General features: G+C 38.8%; 1 protein-coding gene across 5 annotated transcripts in view; it reads left to right on the forward strand.

The window, feature by feature from the left end:
• Window positions 1-23,589, forward strand: part of CCDC15 (coiled-coil domain containing 15) — a 56,791-nt gene that overhangs the window by 23,366 nt on the left and 9,836 nt on the right. For all 5 annotated transcript variants that reach the window (XM_070364975.1, XM_014477795.2, XM_070364976.1 and 2 more), the window contains 3 exons: window positions 3,223-3,315; window positions 3,615-3,718; window positions 22,965-23,141. In XM_070364975.1, the coding sequence (XP_070221076.1) occupies window positions 3,223-3,315; window positions 3,615-3,718; window positions 22,965-23,141 (374 nt within the window). The remainder of the gene's footprint in view (window positions 1-3,222; window positions 3,316-3,614; window positions 3,719-22,964; window positions 23,142-23,589) is intronic.

Consider the following 23,589-nt stretch of genomic DNA (forward strand, 5'->3'; position numbering starts at 1 on the left):
CATGTCCATCTGATGACTCAGATTTTTCCCAGTACTGTTCATGTCTGGAGGCGACCACAAGCACTGCAAGCATTAATTCTATGATAAATACATCTTGGTGAATAGGCAAATTCACAAATAAGGAGTAGTCAAATAATGAAGCCTAGCTGCTTTGTATACCATACAGGTATACAACCCATTGAAAATGTACAATTCACTGTTTTTACTATATTCAGAATGTTGTGCAAACTTTGCCATAGTCACTTCTAGAATATTTAATCACTGCCCAGAAGTCACATACCCTTTAGCAACCACTCATCCCCTTTTGCCCTTTACCTTCAACCCCAGCCCTAGGCAACCACTAGTCTACTTTTAAATCTCTCTAGATTTGCCTATTCTGGACATTTTATATAAAAGGGATCATAGAATGGCCTTTTATCACTGAGTTCTTTAACTTAGCATAATGTTTTCCAAGTTCATAAACCTTGTAGCATGTAGCAATGCTTCATTCCTGTTCGTTGGATAATATTCCATTGTATGCATGTAGCATATTTTATTTATCCATTCATCAGTTAATAGGCATTTGGATTGTTTCTACTGCTTGACTGTTAATAGTGAATAGTGCTGCTGTGAACATTCGTTTATATGTTTTTCTGTGATATGTGTTTCCATCTTCCTTGGGTGTATAAGTAGGAGGGGAATTGCTGAGACTTCTGGTATCCATATGCTTAACCTCGGGAGGAACTGCCAAACTGGTTTCCAAAGTGGCGCAGCGCTGTTCATCCTTACCCGCAGTATTACGAGGTTTCTGTTTTTCCGCGTCCTCACTAACACTTGTAATTGTCTTTTGTCTTTTTAATTATAGCTCTTTTAATGGCTGTGCAATGATAGCTCATTGTGGTTTTGGTTTACATTTTCTTGATGATTAATGATGAGCATCTTTTCATGTGCTTATTGACTGTATGTGTATTTTCTTTAGAAAACTATTAAATCCTCTGCCCAGTTTCTAATTGGATTATTTGTCTTTTGATTATTAACTTATGTGAGTTCTTAATATATTCTACACATAGTACCCTTATTTATTTTGTGATTTGCAAATGTTTTCTCCTGTCCTGTGGGTTGTCTTTTCACTTTGTCAGTGGTTTCTTTTGCAGCACAGAAATTTTTAATTTTGATGAAGTCCATATTATTTACTTTTTTGTGGCTTGTGCTTTTGATGTCATATCTAAGAAACCATCACCTAATACTCCTTTGTATTTCTCTAGGAATCTTACATCTCTTGCGTTCAGGTCTGTGATCCACTTTGCATTAATCTTCATATATGGTGTTGGGTAGGGGTCCAGTTTCACTCTTCTGCATGTGGGTATCCAGGGTGACCCAACAGCATTTGTTGAAAAGATTCTTCTTACCCACTGAATTCTCATCACTCATGTCAAAAATCAGTTGATTGTAAATATGAGTTTATTTCTGAACTGCCAGTTCTGTCCACTGATCTGTGGGTCTGTCCTTAGGCTAGTGCCACACCGTGTTGATTAGTGTAGCTTTGTAATAAGTTTTGAGTTGAAAAGAGTGAGTTCTCCAACTTTGTTCTCTGTTTCAAGATCATCTCAGCTATTCTGGGTAAAGCTCAGCTAGTAAAGAATCCGGCTGCAGTGCAATGCAATGGGTTCGATCCCTGGGTTGGAAAGATCCCCTAGAGAAGGGAAAGGCTACCCACTCCAGTATTCTGGCCTGGAGCATTCCATGGACTGTATAGTCTACGGGGTTGCAAAGAGTCAGACACGACTGAGCGACTTTCAATCGTATGAATTTAAGGATTACCTTGTCAACTTCTACAGAGAAGTAAACGTAATTTTTTTTTAATGTGGACCATTTTTGAAGTCTTTATTGAGGGTTTTGTTTTTTTTTTTTTCGATATTGCTTCTGTCTTATGCTTTGGTTTTTGTGCTGCAAGCCCTGTGAGATCTTAGCTCCCTGAACAGGGATCGAACCCCCCGTCTCCTGCATTGGAAGGTGAGTCTTCAGTGCTGCAGGAAGGCTTTGTCTGGTTGTGGTGTACAGGCTTTTCATTGCCGTGGCTTCTCCTGTTGCAGAGCCCAAGCTCTAGGTGTGCAGGCTTCGGTAGTTGTGACACACAGGCTCTAGAGCGTGGGCTGAGTAGCTGTGGCACGTGGGCTTAGTTGCCTACGGCATGTGGAATATTCCTAGACCAAGGATCAAACTCATGTCCCCTGCTTTGGCAGGTGCAGTCTTAACCACTGGGCCAGCAGGGAAGTCTAGAAGGTGAAATATTAACCACTGGACTGCCAGGGAAGTCCCATCAACTTAAATGTTGATGCAGACTGCATTAAATCTGTTGACTCATTTGCCATCTTAACAGTATTAAGTCTTCTGATTCATGAACAAGAGATGTCTTTTCACTCAATTAGATCTTTTATTTCTTTTAACATGGTTTGTAGGTTTCAGTGTATAATTTATATTTCTTTTATTAAATTTATTCATAAGGTGTGTTTTGATGGTATATTATATAGATTTTACCTTTAATTTCATTTTCAAATTGTTCGTTGCAAGTACATAAAAATGTAATTGATTTTTGCATACTGATCTTGTATCTTGCAACTTTGCTGACAGATAAATAACTTTTTTTTTGATAAATAACTTTTAAGCTAAAAAGATCAAAGTAATTTAAAACTTGTATTTCTAAAAGTTAGAGATCATAATTTGAGCCACATAATGTGAAAGTAAGTATACTAAGTTATGTCAACAGGCTTTCCTAGTATTTTGGAAGAAAATAAGTTCTAGTTTCTTCCCTGCCATGACAGCTGATTGCTATAATCTTTTCTTTCAAGCTTTTATTCTCTAAATTCACACCATCAAGAATGTGTACAAATTGAAAATTATTATAGATATGAGATAGTAAGAGATCTAATTTTATATCCTATATTCGATCCCAAGCACACAGTCATAATAGAATTATTTCAAGTGACCATTGTAGAAGGCCTCTGTACATTTTTATTTGTCATGAATTCATCCATGTCTTTGACCTGAGTCTTTTGTTTTTGTTTAATGCCTTTATTCTTTCTTAAAATTTTATTCTTTTATATATATATATATTTTTAACTTTTTAAATCTAGTTGAGCTCAAGATTGCAGGGGAAAGAATTAGTAGATAAAATTGTCAAAAATGTGCATAGGTCTCGCTTTTGGCAGTTTTGTCACTTTGTGTGACTGGACTTCCTAACAGGTTGGTGATGAGTATCAATCAAGATTGAACACTGAATTTCAAACTCCCCTGGCACTTCAGTCTGGAGTAAGTCAAGAGGAAGACAAGAAAGAGGTATGTAGTGGTAATGGCTTTTGGACATCAGTATATGTGAGATTGGAAGCAATTTGTTGTGTCCTAACATACTGAGCCGGAGAAGGCAATGGCACCCCACTCCAGTGCTCTTGCCTGGAAAATCCATGGACAGAGCAGCCTGGTGGGCTGTCGTCTCTGGGGTCGCACAGAGTCGGACACAACTGAAGCGACTTAGCAGCAGCAGCAGCAGCAACCTACTGAGCTAGTAGTAAGGATATTTCCTTTCTTGGAAAGTCTCTGAGAGCAGAGTCTTAAACATTTTTACTTCTCTTCTTTAGCGTCAAAAGCAGTATCTGAGGTATAGACGACTTTTCATGGATATTGAAAGAGAACAAGTGAAAGAACAACAAAGGGAAAAAGAACATAAGAAGAAAATTGAAAAGTAAGTTCTTTGATCCTCAGTGTGAGCTGTGAATTACCAGTTAAGATCATTTTGGAAGCTAGATTTTAGAAAGAGTCAGGCAGTGGTTTTACCTTCTTATCCATAGTGGAAACAGCTATTTTTGATCTGGGTTGCAATATTAAAAGATGGTTAAGAGTTATATTTTTTAATAGGTTTATTTTTTTGAAATAGTTTTAGATTCATGGCACAATTAAACAAAGTCCAGAAAGTTCCCGTTTACTTCTTACCCTGCACATGGACTGCTTCCTCCACTGTCAATATCCTGTACCATAGTGGTGAATTTGTTACAACTCATAAACCTACACTGACACATCATAATCCTATTTTACATATGGACAAATAATACTCTAATATCTGGATATACTACAGTTTTGGAGAAGGCAGTGGCAGCCCACTCCAGTGCTCTTGCCTGGAAAATCCCATGAACAGAGGAGCCTGGAAGGCTGCAGTCCATGGCATCGCTGAGGGTCAGACGACTGAGCGACTTCACTTTCACTTTTCACTTTCATGCATTGGAGAAGGAAATGGCAGCCCACTCCAGTGTTCTTGCCTGGAGAATCCCAGGGACGGGGGAGCCTGGTGGGCTGCCGTCTATGGGGTCGCACAGAGTCGGACACGAGTGAAGTGACTTAGCAGCAGCAGCATACTACAGTTTATTTGTCCATTTACCTCCTGAAGGATATCTTGTTTTTCCCCCCAAGATTTGGCAGTTATAATAAAACTGCTTTAAACATCTATGTGTAGGTTTTGTGTGGGCATAAATTTTCAGCTCCTTCGGGTAAATAATGAGGAGTACATTTGCTAAATAATATGGTAAGAGGATGTTCATTTTTCTAAGGAACTACTGCACACCAGGATCAAGTGGAATTTATTTTAGAGATGCAAGGGTGGTTCACATCCACAGATCAATCAATGTGATACACCAAATTAACATACTGAATGATTAAGATCATGTGATTGTCTCAACAGATGCAGAAAAAGCACTTGGCAAAATTCAGCATTCATTCAGGACATGTCCCTTGACATAATAAAGGCCATATGTGACAAGTCCATAGCTGACATCATACTCCATGGTAAAAAGCTGAAAGCTTTCCTTTAAGATCAGAATGCCTATTCTTGCCACTTCTATTCAACATAGTATAGGAAATCCTAGCCTGAGCAGTTAGGCAAGAGAAATAAATAAAAGACATTAAATCAGAAAGGAAGAATTAAAACTGTTACTTGAAAGAAGGCATCATTTACCAATATTAGGAATGAAAAAGAAGCCATTACTACAGAGCCTAGAAACATTAAATGTTAATAAGAAGACATTAGAAAATTTGAACACTTTGATGAAATAGACAGACTCTTCAAAAGAACAAAATGAATGCAAGAAAAAATAGAAATCTGACTAACCCCACAAAAAGAAATCACTTATGGAATGTAAACAAATTAAATCACTTTTTGAAAAAAATTTTACCAAAAAGAAAAACTCAATGTTTAGATCCAGGCTCAGATGTCTGCATTCAGTTCAGTTCAGTCGCTCAGTTGTGTCCGACGCTGCAACCCCGTGAATCGTAGCACACGAGGCCTCCTTGTCCATCACCACCTCCTGGAGTTTACTCAAACTCATGTCCATTGAGTCGGTGATGCCATCCAGCCATCTCATCCTCTGTTGTCCCCTTCTCCTCCTGCTCCCAATCCCTCCCAGCATCAGGGTCTTTTCCAATGAGTCAGCTCTTCGCATGAGGTGGCCAAAATATTGGAGTTTCAGCTTTAGCTTCAGTCCTTCCACAGAACACCCAGGACTGATCTCCTTTAGAATGGACTGGTTGGATCTCCTTGCTGTTCAAGGGATTCTCAAGAGTCTTCTCCAACACCACAGTTCAAAAGTATCAATTCTTCGGTGCTCAGCTTTCTTCACAGTCCAACTCTCACATCCATACATGACCACTGGAAAAACCATAGCCTTGACTAGATGGACCTTTGTTGGCAAAGTAATGTCTCTGCTTTTTAATATGCTGTCTAGGTTGATGTCTGCATTAGGGGATCCCAAATATTTAAGGGAAAAAATAACACCAGGGTTTATATAAGCTATTCTAGAGGATGGAAAATAATGAATACTTCCCAAATAATTGTAGAGGCCAGCATAATCTTAGTACCAACCTGACAAGGACTTTATAAGAAAGCAACATTTATAGACTTAATTTCTCTTGTGAACATAAATTTTACTTGAAATTAAAATAAGAAGACCTAGTGACCTATTAGGGTCACTGCTTCACCTATTAGCCCTTGACCTTAGGGCTTCTGCCCAAGCATCTGCCTTCTTCCCCAGGACAGCTTCTTAACTACCCCTGAACTTCTCCCAAGCCATGGACCCAACAGAAGCAAAGCTTTTTGCAAGAACAATGATGATGAACACAATGATTAAATTAAGCATTCCAAGATGTTTAGGAATTGTCTTTCACTGGGGGAAATAAGTAATTTTTTTCTGTTCTTTCTGCATTTCAATTTTTTATTATTTATATGTTTGACTCTGGGAGCCTAAGCAGAAAGGGCCCCCTAGATTAATGTCTTGGGGTTTTTTTGCTATAAAGACTACAAAGACTCTGAAATTTTTATGTGGCAGTCCACTGGTGAGAGTGGTTTTCCTGTGAGGTGTTTAGTAGTTCCTTTGGTATGTTTTTATTCTCACATTTTTTTCCCCTTTGAGACATGTTATAACACTGTTGTCCTAAAAGCGACTTGGCAAAAACTGCTACAGTAGAAAAGTGTATGTGTATGTGTGTTTTGGATTGGGATTAGAAGAGAGAGGCTTGGAAAAATCCTTGTGAATTTACCAAGGGTAGCCTTTAGGCAGAATTCTGTTTAAATAGTTCAGGGATCTTTTCTGTTCTTAATGTTCTTTGGGACTGTAATTATTTAATTCCCTGGATAATAGTTTCAGAATCTAAGGACATTGGCTCTCAGGAAGTCCATTCTTATATCTAGGCCAGATTTGTCGTACTATAATTTAGTCATTTTGCCATAATTTTGATCTGATCTCCATCAAAAAGAAAAAAATCTGAATTCTGTGGTGCCCATATATAAGCATTTTACAGACTCATCAGGCAAAACACAGAATAGAAATTTTAGTTCATCTAATTGAAGCCAAGACATCTCTGCTGTGGGTAGTTTATGTCTACCTTAAATCTTCTTATGACATGCCTACCACATGGTGTAGTCAGTGGGGAATTCTTCTTTAGCTATTCTGCTGACCTTCTTTAAAAGCTTTTCTGCTTAAGGCTTTTGTTTTATTGCCATTTTCTCACTGGATAATCTTTTTCTTGTTGGATTTATACTCTTGACCCCAGAAGAAATATGAAGGTCTCTGTCTTACAGATGGTATCAGAACATTCAATCTGCTGGCAATGACAGTTTGAAAATAATATAAAATTATTTTTTGCTTTTTACTTGTTGAAGAAATGAAATGTATGCCCTTCTTTGCAAGGGAGTTATTTGTTTTAACTTAAAGACAAAACCACTTTAGCAGCATTCTAAAGTAAACATATACCTGCTTTCTACATAGGAGTTGATAGTAACCACTTTACCTCACCCAGTTGTACGAGAATCAAATGATATGTCTTCATTTATTCATTTAGCAGCTGTTTATTGAGCATATATTAATTGGTAGACATGATGCTAGCTTTAAAGCATACAAAATATGGAAGATATGATCCCATCCTTCAAGGATCTTAGTAGATAGATTCTACTGACTAATGGAGAGGCAAATAAATGAATAATTATAGTGCGATATATTTAAGTATTACAAGACAATATAGCATGTGATTAAGAACCTGGGGAGATATGTGTTCAAGTCCTAGCTCTGCTGCCCACCAGCTTTGTGACTTTGGGAAAGTTACTATTAGCCCTAGTTTCTTCTCTATAAAACAGATATAAGAGGAATATACGCCTCAGAAAGTTGCTGTGATGATTAAGTGAGGTAACATGGCAAATGAACTTAGTGTAGAATCTGGCATGTGGTACATGCTCAATAAATGTTAGTTGCCAAATATTTAAGCACTAAGTTTTACATAAAATATTCCAGAGAATGGAAAACAGGAATACTTGCCAAATAATTATAGAAGCCAGTATAACCTTAAAATCAACCTGTCTTGGATATTAAAAGATAGCGATATTACAGACTAATTTCTTTAATCAACATAAATGTAGAAATATCAAGTAAAATATTAGTAAAATAAAATCTTTCTTCTAATGTCAGTAGAAGGAAAACATTACAAGAAGGTATGAGAGCACAGAGACTGTTTTGAACTCAAAATTGGGGTCCCGGTATAGCAGTACAGGGAAGACTTCCTGGGCTGAGCTGTGAAGGGTCAGAAGAGTGTATGTGACGCAGCTGGAAGCGGTGCACCAGGAGTAGACAGGAACTCCAGGCAGAAGGGCCAACACTGTAAAAGCAGGAACACGAAGGAGCACGACACTTCTGAGTTGGATGTGATTGGAGCTAATAGAATGGCAAGAGGTAAGCCTTATAAAATGAGGAAAGATCATAAAGAACTTTGTATGTTATAAGAGGGAATTTGGATTTTATCCTGAAAACGGGAGCCACTTAGACACATTGTGAGGCATGGGTAAAATGGCTGAGACTAGATGTTAGGAGATAATTATCCTTTTTATTTTACAGATGAGAAAATGAGCCCCCGAGAGGTTAACTAAGTTGCCTACGATAAAGATCATACTTAACAGTGGCAGAACTGGGATTCAATCCCAAATTTATTCAGTTCCATCACCTAACTGCTTTGAAGTCTGTAACTTCAATAAGTTATAAGCCAGGGCCAGGGAGGCAGTGAGGAGGAGGCAGTTTTAAGAGCAAAAGACATAGAATTGGTAAGATACTGCTAGAGGAGAATTCAAAGATAAGTTCCAGGTTTATGGCTTAGGCCACCCTTAGCCTATTTACCTAATGAGCTGCTTTGAAACAGATTTTCCAGCAAGGAGGTAGAGGTGGAGAAGATAAGTTTAGTTTGGGGCAAATTGGATTTGAAGTGCCTAAAGGAAATTCAAGTAGAGAATCTAGTAGGAAATATTACGTTATTTTTAGTAATGATTTCAGAAATCACTAAGGAAGAATACTGTCAGAATCAAGAAAGAGAGAAAAAGGTTGAACAGGAAAACAGGATTGGCAGGCAGAGATTTAGACTGTGCTAGATTAGACATTAATCCTGTTGTACCGAAGAGGAAGATTTCTTTCATCTCCTTAAGAAGTTATTTTTCTAGCAGACACCTCTTTTAACCCCCGAAATAAAGCTACTTCTTATTCTTGAATGCAGAGTTCCCTTTATCTGACAGTGTTAGTGTTGGCAGATTTCTGTGATTGCTTAAGAAGTATGAATTCATAGAGCCAAAAAGTCTCCAATTCTAGTTCTAGATCTCTATCTATTACGAAATTTAACTTTGTAAAGGATTAGTGGCGTGACCTTATATGAAAGATGACGAACAAGATGTTGAGTTGTTGTAGTTCTAAGAATGTATTTTTACTGTACTTTACCTGTGATACTGCTTTCTCTTCAGGATGCTTTCCAAATGTAAATATTGCCATCTACTTGTTGTGCAGACACTCAGTGTAGCAAGTTGACAAATCAGTTTGCAGAGTTTTATATTCTTCCTCTCTTTGACTGAAAGTTTGACACTGGGTTGAGAACCACTGTAATTGTATTCATGTCAGTGCCCTGGGAAAAACCCATGTGTTGACATCTTGATTTCCAACCTAGTTAAGTTTCTATTGTGTATCAACTAAAAAGTGTATTTACGTAAGAAGCTTTAAAGACATTTGAGAGGTTTATAAAGTAATTGTTTTCATCAACTTTTTAAGTTGATTTTGCCATTTTTTATTGTTATGATCCTTTCTGCAACTACTGTGTGGCAGTAGTTCTTAACTTGAGAATCTAACCAAAGCTGTGGATCCTTTTCCCAGATAAATACCTTTGAGACACTCAACTGGAATGTCAAACTGGCAGCCAGTTAACTAGGTTTAAATCTCAGAGGAATGGTCTATGCTGGAGCTGGAGCTTAATGAGTTACAGATGATAGGGGTGGTCACAGAAGCAGATGGTATGCAAAAAGTCACCTAGGGAGAAGGCATAGAATAAGAAATGGACAATGCCTTCTTCTAGAGTAAGAAATAGACATGGTATATTTCTGTTTATGTACTATGACCTTTTCGAGGGCCACAAACTATTTTAACATCTAAGATATTTTGCTCCCTTGAATCAATTTTTGCTGCCGTGGGTATAATGTCACCCCTGTTGAGAATGTAAATGCTAGATGGATTAACCTGTAGGCCACCAATGACCTTAGAAAGAGCTGTTTTGTGCAGTGATTGATGGGTCTTAAAAGCCACATTGGAGGAGAGAGGAGATCAGAGAGGAAAAGGCTAGACTCTTAAGATGTTTGACTGTGAGGAGAGGACTAACTAGGGGGGAAGAAGGGGAAAGGGCTGATTCCATCACTGCTAGTAATTGTCCTGTTACCAACAATTTCGAGTAATTTTCCTGTTACCCACATTTGAGAAACAATGCTGACATGTTTCCTTAGCTCTTAGTTTATAGGTATAGAGAATAAATGGTATAGAGAATTATGTGTGTGTGCACTAAGTCACTTGAGTTGTGTCTGATTCTTTGTGACCCTATGGATTGTAGCCCGCCAGGCTCCTCTGTCCATGGGATTCTCCAGGCAAGAATACTGGAGTGGGTTGCCATGCCCTCTTCCAAGGGATCTTCCTGACCCAGGGATGGAACCAGCGTCTCATGTCTCCTGCGTTGGCAGTTGGGTTCTTTACCACTACTGCCACCTGGGAAGCCTATGGAGAATGATACCAGTAACTAAACCGTTCTGTTATTATTCACTTGGCTTCATTTAAGTTTCACTCTTGAAAACCTAAGGCTTCCCTGGTGGCTCAGTGGTAAAGAATTCGCCTGCCAATGCAGGAAACGAGGATTTGATCCCTGGGTGGGGAAGATGCCCTGGAGAAGGAGATGGCAACCCACTCTAGTATTCTTACCTGAGAAATCCCAGGGACAGAGGAGCCTGGTGGGCTACAGTCCACCAGGTTGCAAAACAGTCAGACACAACTAAACAACAGCAACAACTGAAAACCTCAGTTTGATTTCTCATCTGTAAAAAATCTTTTCACATTTGCATTTTTCACCAGCTCAGGAGTTACTGAACTAATCAAATATGAATGTCCTGAAAACATTTACTTTTTTAAACTGGCTCTCTTTGGGAAAAGATCTTTATGTAAATAGATCCTTGGCGAAGGGCACCTATGATCCTAGGCTCATATTTAAACTTTTATACTTTTTTAACCTCTTCCTTTTATTCTCTTACTTATATCACGCATTCTATTTTAAGAGAACAAATTGATGTATATTTTGAAGTTAATTGTGGGGAATTCCCTGGCCATCCAGTGGTTAGGGCTCGGCACATCTACTGTAGTGAGCATGGGTTCGATCCCTGGTCAGGGAAGTAAGATCTTGCATGCTGTGCAGCATGGCCAAAAAAAGAAAATTCAGATGTGAATAAGTATGTGTGCCGTGGCTCTTCTCCACATTACCTTTCTCATGTTCCTAGTACACTGCCTGGTATGCCTTTATATCTTGATCCTTACTAGGAATAAAACATCTCTCTACACAAGTTGGAGTATTGAGATTTCTTACTTCTTCCTTGTTCCAACTTTATATTGCATTTGAGTTTGATTGTGATCCCCTTCATGGATCACAGCCTTGTCATGGTGAAGGGGCTTATGTAATGCAGTGAAGCTATGAGCCATGCCATTACAGGGCCACCCAAGACAGACGGGTCATAGTGAAGAGTTCTGACAAAACGTGGTCCACTGGAGGAGGGAATGGCTAGTATTCTTGCTGCGAGAACCCCATGAACAGTATGAAAAGGCAAAAAGATATGACACTGGAAGATGAGCCCCCCAAGGCCAGAAGGTATCCAGTATGCTACTGGAGAAGAGCCAAGGACAATTACTAATAGCTCCAGAAAGAATGGAGCGATGGGGCCAAAGCAGAAACAATGCTCAGTTACAGATGTGTTTGGTGGTGGCAGTAAAATCCAGTGTTGTAAAGAACGGTATTGCATAAGAACCTGGAATGTTAGGACCATCAATCAAGGTAAAGTGGACATAGTCAAGCAGGAGATGGCAAGAGTGAACATCGACATCTTGGAAATCAGTTAACTAAAATGGAGAGGAAAGGGCGAATTCAGGTGACCATTATATCTACTACTGTGGGCAAGAATCCATTAGAAGAAATGGAGTAGCCCTCATAGTCAACAAAAGAGTACAAAATGTAGGACTTGAGTGCAGTCCCCAAAACACCAGAATGACCTTGGTTCATTTATAGAGTAAACCATTCAGTATCACAGTAATCCAAGTCTATGCCCCAACCACTAATGCCAAAGAAGCTGAAGTTGACTGGGTTCTGTGAAGACCTACAACACCTTCTAGAACTAATACCAAACAAAGATGTCCTTTTCATCATAGGAGATTGGAATGCAAAGATAGGAAGTCAAGAGATACCTGGAGTAACAGGCAAGTTTGGCCTTGGAGTACAGAATGAAGCAGGACAAAGCCTAACAGTTTTGTCAAGAGAACACACTGGACATAGCAAACACTCTTTTCCATCAACACCAGAGATAACTCTGCACATAGACATCACCAGATGGTCTCCATGTGGTCATGTTTGACTCTGTGGGACCCCATGGACTATATCCCGCCAGGTTCCTCTGTCCATGGAATTCTCCAGGCAGGAATACTGGAGTGGGTTGCCATGCTCTTCTCCAGGGAATCTTCCCAACCTAGGGATCATACCTGAGCCTCCTGCATTGTAGGCAGATTCTTTACCGTCTGAGCCACCAGGGGTTGCTATCCCAGATCATCAATATCAAAATCAAGTTGATTATATTCTTTGCAGCCAGAGATGGAGATGCTCTATACAGTTAACAAAAAGAAGCCCTGGAGCAGACTGTGACTCGGATCATCAGTTTCTTATTGCAAAATTCAGGCTTAAATTGAAGAAAGTAGGAAAAACCACACAGATATGACCTAAACCAATCCCTTATGATTGTACAGTGGAGGATCAAATAGATTCAAGGGATAAGATCTGGTAGACAGTGCCTGAAGAACTATGGATGGAGGTTCATAACACTGTACAGGAGACAGTGACCAAAACCATTACCAAAAAAAGAAATGCACGAAGACAAAGCGGTTGTCTGAAGAGCTTTACAAATAGCTGAGGAAAGAAGAAACACGAAAGGCAGGGGAGAAAGGAAAAGATATACCCAACTGAATGCAGAATTCCAGAGAATAGCAAGGAGAGATAAGAAGTCCTTTTTAAATGAACAATGTAAAGAAATAGAAGAAAATAATAGAATGGGAAAAACTAGAGATCTCTTCAAGAAAATTGGAGGGATCAGGAGAAAACCTTACGTAAGGATGGGCACGACAGTGAGGACGGAAGCAACCTACCTAGCATCTTCCTAGACAGTGATGCTGTTAAAGTGCTGTACTCAGTATGTCAGCAACTTTGGAAAACACAGCAGTGGCCACAGGACTGGAAGAGATCAGTTTTCATTCCAGTCCCAAAGAAGGGCAGTGCCAAAGAATGTTCAAATTACTGTACAGTTGTGCTCATGTTACATGCTACCAAGGTTATGGTCAAAATCCTTCAAGCTAGGCTTCAGCGGTAGGTGAACTGAGAACTTCCAGATATAAGCTGATTTAGAAAAGGCATAGGAATCAGAGATCAAATTGCCAGTATTCGTTGGAGAAGGCAAGGGAATTCCAGAGAAATTTGTACTGTTGCTTCTTGGGCTACATAAAGCCTTTAACTGTGTGGATCACAACATACTGTGGAAAATTCTTAAAAAGATGGGACTACCAGACCTACCTGTCTCCTGAGAAACCTGTATATGGGTCAAGAAGCAGAAGTTAGAACTGGACATGAAACAACTGACCAGTTCAAAACTGGGAAAGGAATACAGCAAGACTGTATATCATCACCTTGCTTATTTAACTTCTGTGTGGAGTACATCATGTGTAATGCCAGGCTGGATGAATCGCAAGCTGGAATCAAGATTGCCAGGAGAAATATCAACAGTCAGATATGGAGATGATACCACTCTAATGGCAGAAAGTGACGAGGAACTTCTTTCCTCTTTCCAGAAAGTGAAGGAAGCTCTTTAGAGCTTCTTAATGAGGGTGAAAAAGGAAAGTCAAAAAGTTGGCTTAACACGCATCATTTGAAAACCTAACATGACATTCGGTCCCATCACTTTATGGCAAATAGATGGGGAAAAAGGGGAAGCAGTGACAGATTTTATTTTCTTGTGCTCCAAAATCACTGCAGACAGTGACTGAAGCCATGAAATTAAAAGACATTTGCTCTTTGAAAGAAAAGCTACAACAAACCTGCTGCTGCTGCTGCTAAGTCACTTCAGTCGTGTCCCACTCTGTGCGACCCCATAGACGGCAGCCCACCAGGCTCCCCAGTCCCTGGGATTCTCCAGGCAAGAACACTGGAGTGGGTTGCCATTGCCTTCTCCATTGTGTGAAAGTAAAAAGTGAAAGTGAAGTCGCTCAGTCGCGTCCGACTCGTAGTGACCCCCTGGGCTGCAGCCTATACCAGGCTCCTCCATCCATGGGATTTTCAAGGTAAGAGTACTGGAGTGGCTTGCCATTGCCTTCTCCAACAATAAACCTAGGCAGTGTATTAAAAAGCAGAGATATCACTTTGCCGACAAAGGCCCGTATAGTCAAAACTATACTTTTTCCAGTAGTCATGTACAGATGTGAGAGCTGGACCATAAAGAAGGCTGAGCGCTGAAGACTTGATGCTTTTGAACTCCGGTGTGGAGAAAACTCTTGAGTAGTGTTCACTGGACAGCAAGGAAATCAAACCTAAAGTCCAAACCTAAGGCCATCCTAAAGGAAATCAACCCTGAATATTCATTGGAAGGACTGATGCTGAAGCTAAAGCTCCAAAACTTTGGCCACCTTATGCAAAGAGCTGACTCACTGAAAAAGACCCTGATGCTGGGAAATAATTGAGGGCAGGAGAAGAAGGGGATGGCAGAGGATGAAGTGGTTAGATAGCATCACCAACTCAGTGGGAGACAGTGAAGGACAGGGGATCCGGGCATGCTGCAGTTCATGGGGTCCCAAAGAGTCAGACATGACTTAGTAACTAAGCAACAACAACATACCATATAAGCTATTTTTATGTTCTAGACTGTTTGAGGAATACTCCTAGTAGACTTACAGCTCAAGAAAGAATGGCAAGTGTGCAGAACAGTTATAAGAAAATCCTTGTTTAGAGTGGACTTGTCACCTCTACTGGAGGTGACAGAATCTGGATGAACTTAGTCGCACATCAAGTTTCTTGTACTTTTCCAGTGCCTGATCTTTGAGCCTTTGTAGGACAGCTTCCTGGTTTTTAGTATATACCTGTATTAATCTAACAAAGGAAGCCCAGAATTCCCCTGGAGTAAACAGGCTGCTACAAATGGATGGAAGCCCAGAATTTTCAGCAGACCATGCTTTGTTGAAGAGGTGTGTGAATTGACCTCATACTACTGTTCAGAAAATAGCAGCTCATTTGTTTCAAAGTCATTTTTAGCAACTGACATTATCAGCATACATCTATAAGTTCAAGTCTTGAATTATATTGCTTTTCAAAAAATAGTTACTTACTTGGCTATGTCAGATCATAGTTATGGCATGCAGGGTCTTTCGTTGAGGTGCACGGGTTCTCTCATGGCACGGGTTCAGAAGTTGCAGTGCACAGGCTTAGTTGCTTGGTGGCATGTGGGATCTTAGTGTGCCAACCAGGGATTGCATCTGTGTTCTCTGCATTGCAAGGCAGATTCTTTACCACTGAACCATGAGGGAAGTCCCGAATAGTTATATTTCTTAACAAAAGCTCTTAAATTAGATTTTCTGGCAATTTTCTCATTGTGCAACTAGAAGGTGTTTTTTGCTCTCTGCTAGAAGGTGTTTTGTTTAAAATAAGTATAATTGATGTTCAGTAAACTACATTGGAAAAGACTCTGATGCTGGGAGGGATTGGGGGCAGGAGGAGAAGGGGACGACAGAGGATGAGATGGCTGGATGGCATCACCGACTCGATGGACGTGAGTCTGAGTGAACTCTGGGAGTTGGTGATGGACAGGGAGGCCTGGCGTGCTGCGATTCATGGGGTCGCAGAGAGTCGGACACGACTGAGCTACTGAACTGAACTGAACTGAAACTACACGTATAAAATTTCACACATCCGTAGACAGACACATGAAATGACTGTCATAGTCAAGACAGTGAACATATGTATCACCCTCAAAAGTTGCTTCATGCCCTTGGTAGTACCTCTTACCTGCGCAGCCCCCTCTTCCTCAGGCAACTACTTGTTTGCTTTGTGTCACTGTAGATTAGTTTGCATTTTCTGGAGTTCTGCAACATGTCCTCTTGTGCCCAGCTCCTTTTATTTTAACTAAATTTTATTGGAGTGTAGTTGCTTTACAATGTTGTGTTAGTTTCTTGCTGTATATCAAAGTGAATCAGTCATACATATGCATATATCCCCTCTTTTATGGATTTCCCTCCCATTTAGGTCACCACAGAGCACTGAGCAGGGTTCCCTGTGCTCTACAGTAGGTTCTCATTAGTGATCTATTCAGTACACAGTAGTGTATATGTGTCAGTCCCAGTCTCCCAATTCATCCCATCCCCCTTGGTAGCCGTGAATTTGTTCTGTGTATCTGTGACTGTATTTCTGCTTTGCACATAAGTTCATCTCTGTCATTTTTCTAGATTCCACATATAAGCAATATTATGCAATATTTGTTTTTTTCTTTCTGACTGACTTTGTGTGACAATCTCTAGATCCATCTACATCTCTGCAAATGGCACTATTCTGTTCCTTTTATGGTTGAGTAATATTTCATTGTATATATGTATCACATCTTCTTTATCCATTCCTCTGTCAATGGACATCTGAATTGCTTCCATGTCCTGACTATTTCCAATAAACATTAAGAGTGCATGCATCCTTTCCAATTATGATTTTCTCTGGATATATACCTAGAAGTGGGATTGGCTCAGTTCCTTTTTTAAAAGATCAATCAATTTTATTTTGTGGGGGTTGCACTGGGTCCTCATTGCTGTGCATGGGCTTCTCTAGTTGCGGAGAGCGGGGCCTACTCTCTAGTTGCGGCGTGCGGACTTCTCATTGCAGTGGCTGCTCTTGTTGGGGAGCACAGGCTGTCAGTGCAGGGGCTCAGTCGTAGCATCTCACAGGCTCTAGAGCATAGGCTCATGGGTTTAGTTGCTCTGCTGCAGTTGGAATCTTCCTGGACCAGGGATTGAACCCCTGTCCCCTGCACTGGCAGGCAGACTCCTTCCTAGCCACTGTACCACCAGGGAAGTCCTGGCCTACCTCCTTTTATTCAGAGTAATTATTTTGAAGATTTGTCTTTGTTGTGGTGGTATCAAGCGTTTATTCCTTTTTCTTATAGATAGCATTCCATTGTTTGGATATACCACAATTTGTTTATACATTCAAAGGTTGATAGACATTTGGGTTGCTTCCAGTTTGGGGCTAATACAGATGAAGCTGCAGTGAACATTCATGTGCAAGTCTTTGGAAATATGTTACCTTTTCTCTTGGGTGAATACCTGAGAGTGGACTGGATCATCATGGTAGGTATATATTTCAGTTTTTAAAGAAACTGTCCGATGGTTTTCTAGAGTAGTTGTACCACTTTATGTTGCCACCAGCAGTGTGAGAGAGTTCAAGTCCCCTTACATCATTGCCGACACTAAAGTGTGATCAGGCTTCTTCGTTTTAGCCATTTGAATAGGTGTGTAGTGGTACCCCATTGTGGTTTTAGTTTACATTTCGTAAATGACTGAAGAGATTGTACTTTCGGTGTCATAGTTAAGAAATCATTGCCTAACTCAAGGTCACAAAAATTTGTTGTTGTTTTCTTCTAGAAAGATTATCATTGTAGGTTTTACATTTAAGTCTGTGATCTAGATTGAGTTCATTTCACATGTAGTGTGAAGTGGTTTTTTTGTATATGGATATCCTCTTGCTGAAGTTATTCTTTCTCCACTGCATACTTTAGTGCATTTGTCAAAAATCAATTGTCCAACGAACAGTAAAAGAGAAGATTAATATAACTTGGACTTCATCAAAATTAAAAACTATAAAGAAGGTGAAAAAAACAACTAAAGATGGGAGAAATTATTTGCAAATCATATATCTGATGAGAAACTTGTAGTCAGAATATATAAAAGGACTCTTACAACTCAGTAATAAAAAGATAACCCAATTAAAAAGTAGACAAAGGATTTAAATAGACATTTCTCCTAAGGAAATAATATATAAATGGCTAATAAACACTTGAAAATATACTCAACAGCATCAGTGCTTCTAATGAATATTCAGGGTTGATTTCCTTTAGGATTGATTGATTTGATCTCCTTGCTGTTCAAGGGACTCTCAAGAGTCTTCTCCAGCACGCAGTTCGAAGGCATCAGTTCTTCAGTGCTGAGCTTTTTTTATCGTCCAACTCTTACATCCATACATGACTACTGGAAAAACCATAGCTTTGACTATATGGATCTTTGTAGGCAAAGTAATGTCTCTGCTTTTTAATATACCGTATAGGTTTGTCATTGCTTTTCTTACAAGGAGCAAGCATCTTTTAATTTCATGAGGATGTTGATCAAGTCTATATCTTTGCCATGTTTATGCCTGGTTTTTCTGTCAATAACTGAGAGAGGGTATTAAAAATCTCTGCCTTAACTGTGGATTTATTGTATCTTCTTTGCAGTTCTGTAAGCCTTTGCTTCATGTATTTTGAAGCTCTTTTATTAGATACATAAATGTTTGGAATTGTTATGTCTTCTCAGTTAATTGACTCTATAATTATGAAATGACCTTTATCTCTGATAGTTTATTTGCTCTGAAATCTACATTGTCTGATATTAATATAGTTATTCCAAACTTCTTTTAACTAGTGCTAGCATATATTTTGCATTTCTTGTATTTTTAATCTGTTTCTTTCTATTTAAAGTGCATTTCTTGTCAGCAGTGTGTCGTTGAATCAAATCCTACGATTTTTATCAAATCTGACAATCTCTTCCTTTTAATTGGGTGTTTAGACTATTTACTTTTAACGTGATTATTGGTAGGGTTTGATATATTATCTTGCTGTTTGTCCCATTTCTTCTTAGTTCTCTTTTTTCTCTTTTTATACCTTTTTTGAATTACTTTTATATTTTTATGATTCTAGTGCATCTCCATTGTTGGCCTGTAAACTATGACATTTTTGTTATTTTATTGGTTGTTCTAGAATTTATAGGGCTTCCCATGTGGCTCATTGGTAAAGAATCCACCTGCTAGTGCATGCATGAGACCCAGATTCAGTCCCATGGAGCAGGAAGTGGCAACTCACTCCATCTTGCCTAGGAAATTCCATGGATAGAGGAGCCTGGCAGACTCTAACCCATGGGGTTGCAAAGAGCTGGACACAACTGAAGAGACTGAGCATGCACACACTAGGATTTATAGTTGTATATCTCTTAACTTTTCACACTCTACCTTTAAATGATATTATACTACTTCACAAATAATATAAAAATTTTAGTATAAGAATCTTAGAGTAGTGTACTTCCATTTCTCTCATCCAACCTTTATACTATTGTTATACATTTTACTTTTACATATAAAATACATTGTTATTTTTGTTAAAGAAGTCTGTTATTATTTCAAAGAGATTTAACTAATAAGAATCTTATATATATTACCTGAAGTATCATTTTGTTCCTGTCTGAAAGATAACCTTTAACATTTCCTGCAGTTGTGGGTATACAGGCATTCCTTGTTTTACTGTGCCGCGCCTCATTGTACTTTGTAGATACTGCATCTTTTTACAAATTGAAGGTATGTGGCAACCCTGTGTTGAGCTAGTCTGCTGATGCCAATTAGTTTTAAATTAAGGCATGTACATTGTGTTATCACACACTTAAAAGACGACAGTGTAAACAGAATTTTGTATGCACTGGGAAACCAAAAACTTCATGTGACTTGCTTTATCTCAATCTTCCCTTTATTACAGTGGTCTAGAACCAAGCCTGTACTGTCTCTGTGTTATGCCCGTATTGGGGATGAAGTCTTTCAGGTTTTCTACGTCTAAAAACAGCTTGATTTCATTTTTTTCCCTTCATTTATTCACTTATTTATGTGACACGGTTTTTTCTTTTGATGGTAAAAACATATAATGTATAATTTACCATTGTAACCATGTTTAAGTGTACGGTTAAGTAGTGTTAATAAACAAATAAACATATCCATATTGTGAATATAGTATGAGGTGATAATCTCATTGAGATTTTGATTTGCATTTGAATGAAGATTCGTGATGTTGAGCAACTTTTCTTATGTTTGTTGGTCATTTATAGATCATCTTTGGAGAAATATCTCTTCCAGTCCTTTACCCATTTTTAATTGGATTCATTGCTTTTTTGTGTTCCTTTTAAATTTTTGGATTTTCTCGCTGTGGTTTATTTTGGATAATTTCTATCATTATGCTTTCAGATTTAGTTTTGCAGTGTTTAACCTGCTAGTAATCCCATCCAGTGTATTTTTTTTAATAAAGAATTTATTTTTATAGAGAAGTTAGGTTCATGGCAAAATTGAGAGGAAGGTAGAGCAGTTGTTCATATGTACTATCCCTTGACATTCAGAGCCTCCCCCATTATCAAAAACCCCCACCAGTGTGGTATAACTGTTAACATGTGATAAGCATGCATTGATACATCATTATCAACCGAAGTTTATAATTTACATTAGGGTTCACTCTTGGTGTTGCACATTTATGGGTTTGGGCAAATGTATAGTGACTTGTATCCATCATTAAGTATCATAGAGAATAGTTTTACTACTCTAAAACTCCTTTATGCTCTGCCTGTTCACCTTCTTTTCCTCTCTCCAACCCCAGCTTCTGGCAACCACTGATCTCTCACTGTCTCCATTGTTTTCCTCTTTCCAGAGTGTCATATGGTTAGAATTATATAATATGTAACCTTTTGAGATTGGCTTCTTTCACTTAGTAATAGGCATTTACATTGAATGTCTCTTCATGTCTTGATAGCTCATTTCTTTTTAGTACTGAATAATATTTTGTTGTTTGAAAGTACAACAGTTTATTTATCTGTTCATCTACTGAAGGACATCTTGGTTTCTTCCAGCATTTGGCAAATGAACTATTTCAAACATCCATGCGCAGGTTTTGTGTGGATGTAAGTTGTGTAAATACCAAGGGTACTGCTGGATTGTATGGTGTTTGATTTTGTCAAATGCTTTCTGTACATCTTTTTATAGAATTGTGATTTTTCCTATATAGCTTTTGATATGATCTATTACATTAATTGATTTTTTTCATGTTGAACCAGCCTTTCATTATTGGCCTGAATTCCTTTTGATTGTGATATATGTGTGCATTGTTAGATTTGACTTGCTAATATTTTGAGGATTTTTGCCTCTTGTTCATGAGAAATATTGGTAATACTTTCTAATATCTTTATCTGGTTTTGATTTTAGAGTAATGCTGACCTCATAGAATGAGTTAAGCATGCTTTCTGTTTCTGTCCACTGAAAGAGACTGAAGAGATTTGGTGTAATTTCTTCCTTAATTGTTTGGTGAGCCCATCTTGGTCTGGTGCTTTCTGTTTTGGAAGGTTACTAATTATTAATTCTATTTCTTTAATATACAGAATTATTCTCCAGTGTATTTTTTATTTCAGAAATTGTAGTTTTCATCTTGATAAGTTGATCTCAGTCTTCTTTATGTCTAAACTTTTTGAATGTATAGGATCTATTAATAGTTGTTCTATCTTGTTTTCATTTCCTTCTATGCTAATTCTAATCACTGTCTATTCTAGGTTGATTTTGAGTGGTTGATTACTCTCTTCATTATTAATTGTATTTGTCTGCCTCTTTGCACGCCTGGTAATCTTTGATTAGACGTCCAACATTGAATTTACTTCATTGGTTGGTTACTGGTTATTTTTGTATTCTTATAAAATTTTTCTGAGCTTTGTTTAGGAATGCAGAAGGAAATGGTAACCCACTCCAGGATTCTTGCCTGGAAAATCCCATGGACAGAGGAGCTTTGTGGGCTACAGTCCTTGGGGTTACAAAGAGTCAGACTAACACTTTTATTTAAGTTACTTTGGGGCCTTGCTTTTACAGTGTTGGTTGTGTCTGGAACAACCGTTACTCCCCACTACTGAGGTGAAGTCTTTCTGAAAACTCTACCCAATGCCTGTACGTTATGAGTGTTTCAAGGCTTAAGTGGTGGGAACAGTCTCCATTCTGTGCTGTGTGAGCGCAGGACACTGTTCCCTGTCCCTCTTTAGGATGGCTCTGTCGTTGGTCTCAGATCGCGTCCTCACATACATGCTCAGTGCTCTGCTGTGTATTAGGAGACCCCCTAGATCTCTGGGGTTCTCTCTCTGAGCAGCTCTCGCCCCTGGGTTTTCTGTCTTAAGTACTCTAGTTGCTTTTGTGTCCCTGTACTTTCAGCGTCATCTCCCCAACTCAGAAAGTCTCTCAGGCTCCACCTCAACTCTCCTGCCCTGTGCTGCTGCTGCCTGGAAACTTTGAAGGCAGTGAACTTGGACACTTGTAGGACTCACTTCATTTGTTTTCCATCTGTCAAGGATCACTGTCTTTCATCAATGAATATCCAGTGTCTAGAAAACCATTGTTTTGTTTGTTTGTTTGTTTGTTTGTTTTTGGTCTGGTTGGTTTCTGGGTTGATTTGTTGTTTTATTTATTTGGTTGTTTAAGGTGGTAGGGCAAATCTAGTTCCCGTTAATCCATTTTAGCTAAAAGCCGAAGTCCTGTCTGCTTGTAATTTTAACCTCAGAAAGTTCTTGTGTTAGAATTCTTCCGGGAACACTCTTTTAGTAGTAACTATTGGTCATTTCCATTCAAGAGAATGAGCAATGAGATAAACTTAAATCAGCCAGCAGGGGGTTTTGAGGCTTTTCTAGGGTTGTTAAACTGATTTCCTGATTCCCCTCTTTCTGGGAATTTCTTGAGGTATTTGGACCTAAAAGCTAATTCTAAATAATGACGTGATGAAATTCCTAACCATGTTATGATTTTATTCTCAGAATTAAGAAAAAGAAAGAGCAGCAACGTTATGCTGAAGAACAGAGGATATTAAGAATGAAATCCCATAAAGAGCCATGTTCAGGGGAGAAGATGAGTGAGATATTAGCCCAACTACAACTTGAGGAAATAAAAGGAGCCAGAGAAAAACAACAGCAGAAAGAAAAAGAATACCAAAGGTACTTTGGAAAGTTCTGCATGAAGTTTTGGCCCTGGAGGAGACCTGTTAGGAAGTCGGGGTTCTCATTTTCCCTAAAATGAATTGACTGTGTCTTCTTATGCTTTAGGAGGCACAAAACTTCATCACATTTCTTTTTTTTTTTTTACATGGACCCTTTTTTAAAGTCATTGAATTTGTTACAATATTGTTTCTGTTTTGTGTTCTTTGGCTGTTTTTGGTCATGAGGCATGTGGGATCCTAGCTTCCCAACCAGGGATCAAACCCTCACCCTGTGCATCAGAAGGTAAACGGATTTCTTGGTCGCCTAATACCTCTCTGGAATAGCACTGCGCTTTTCCTTGTACTGCCTCTTAGTACACAGAGGAAGGGTTGAGGCTCAGTGATAAGAAATAGTTTCACAGTTTGAGCTAGGAGTAAAATAAGGACTCATGTGCATTCTCTTCCTG

The sequence above is a fragment of the Bos mutus genome, chromosome 29 (genome assembly GCF_027580195.1).
Source record: "Bos mutus isolate GX-2022 chromosome 29, NWIPB_WYAK_1.1, whole genome shotgun sequence".
NCBI lineage: Eukaryota > Metazoa > Chordata > Mammalia > Artiodactyla > Bovidae > Bos > Bos mutus.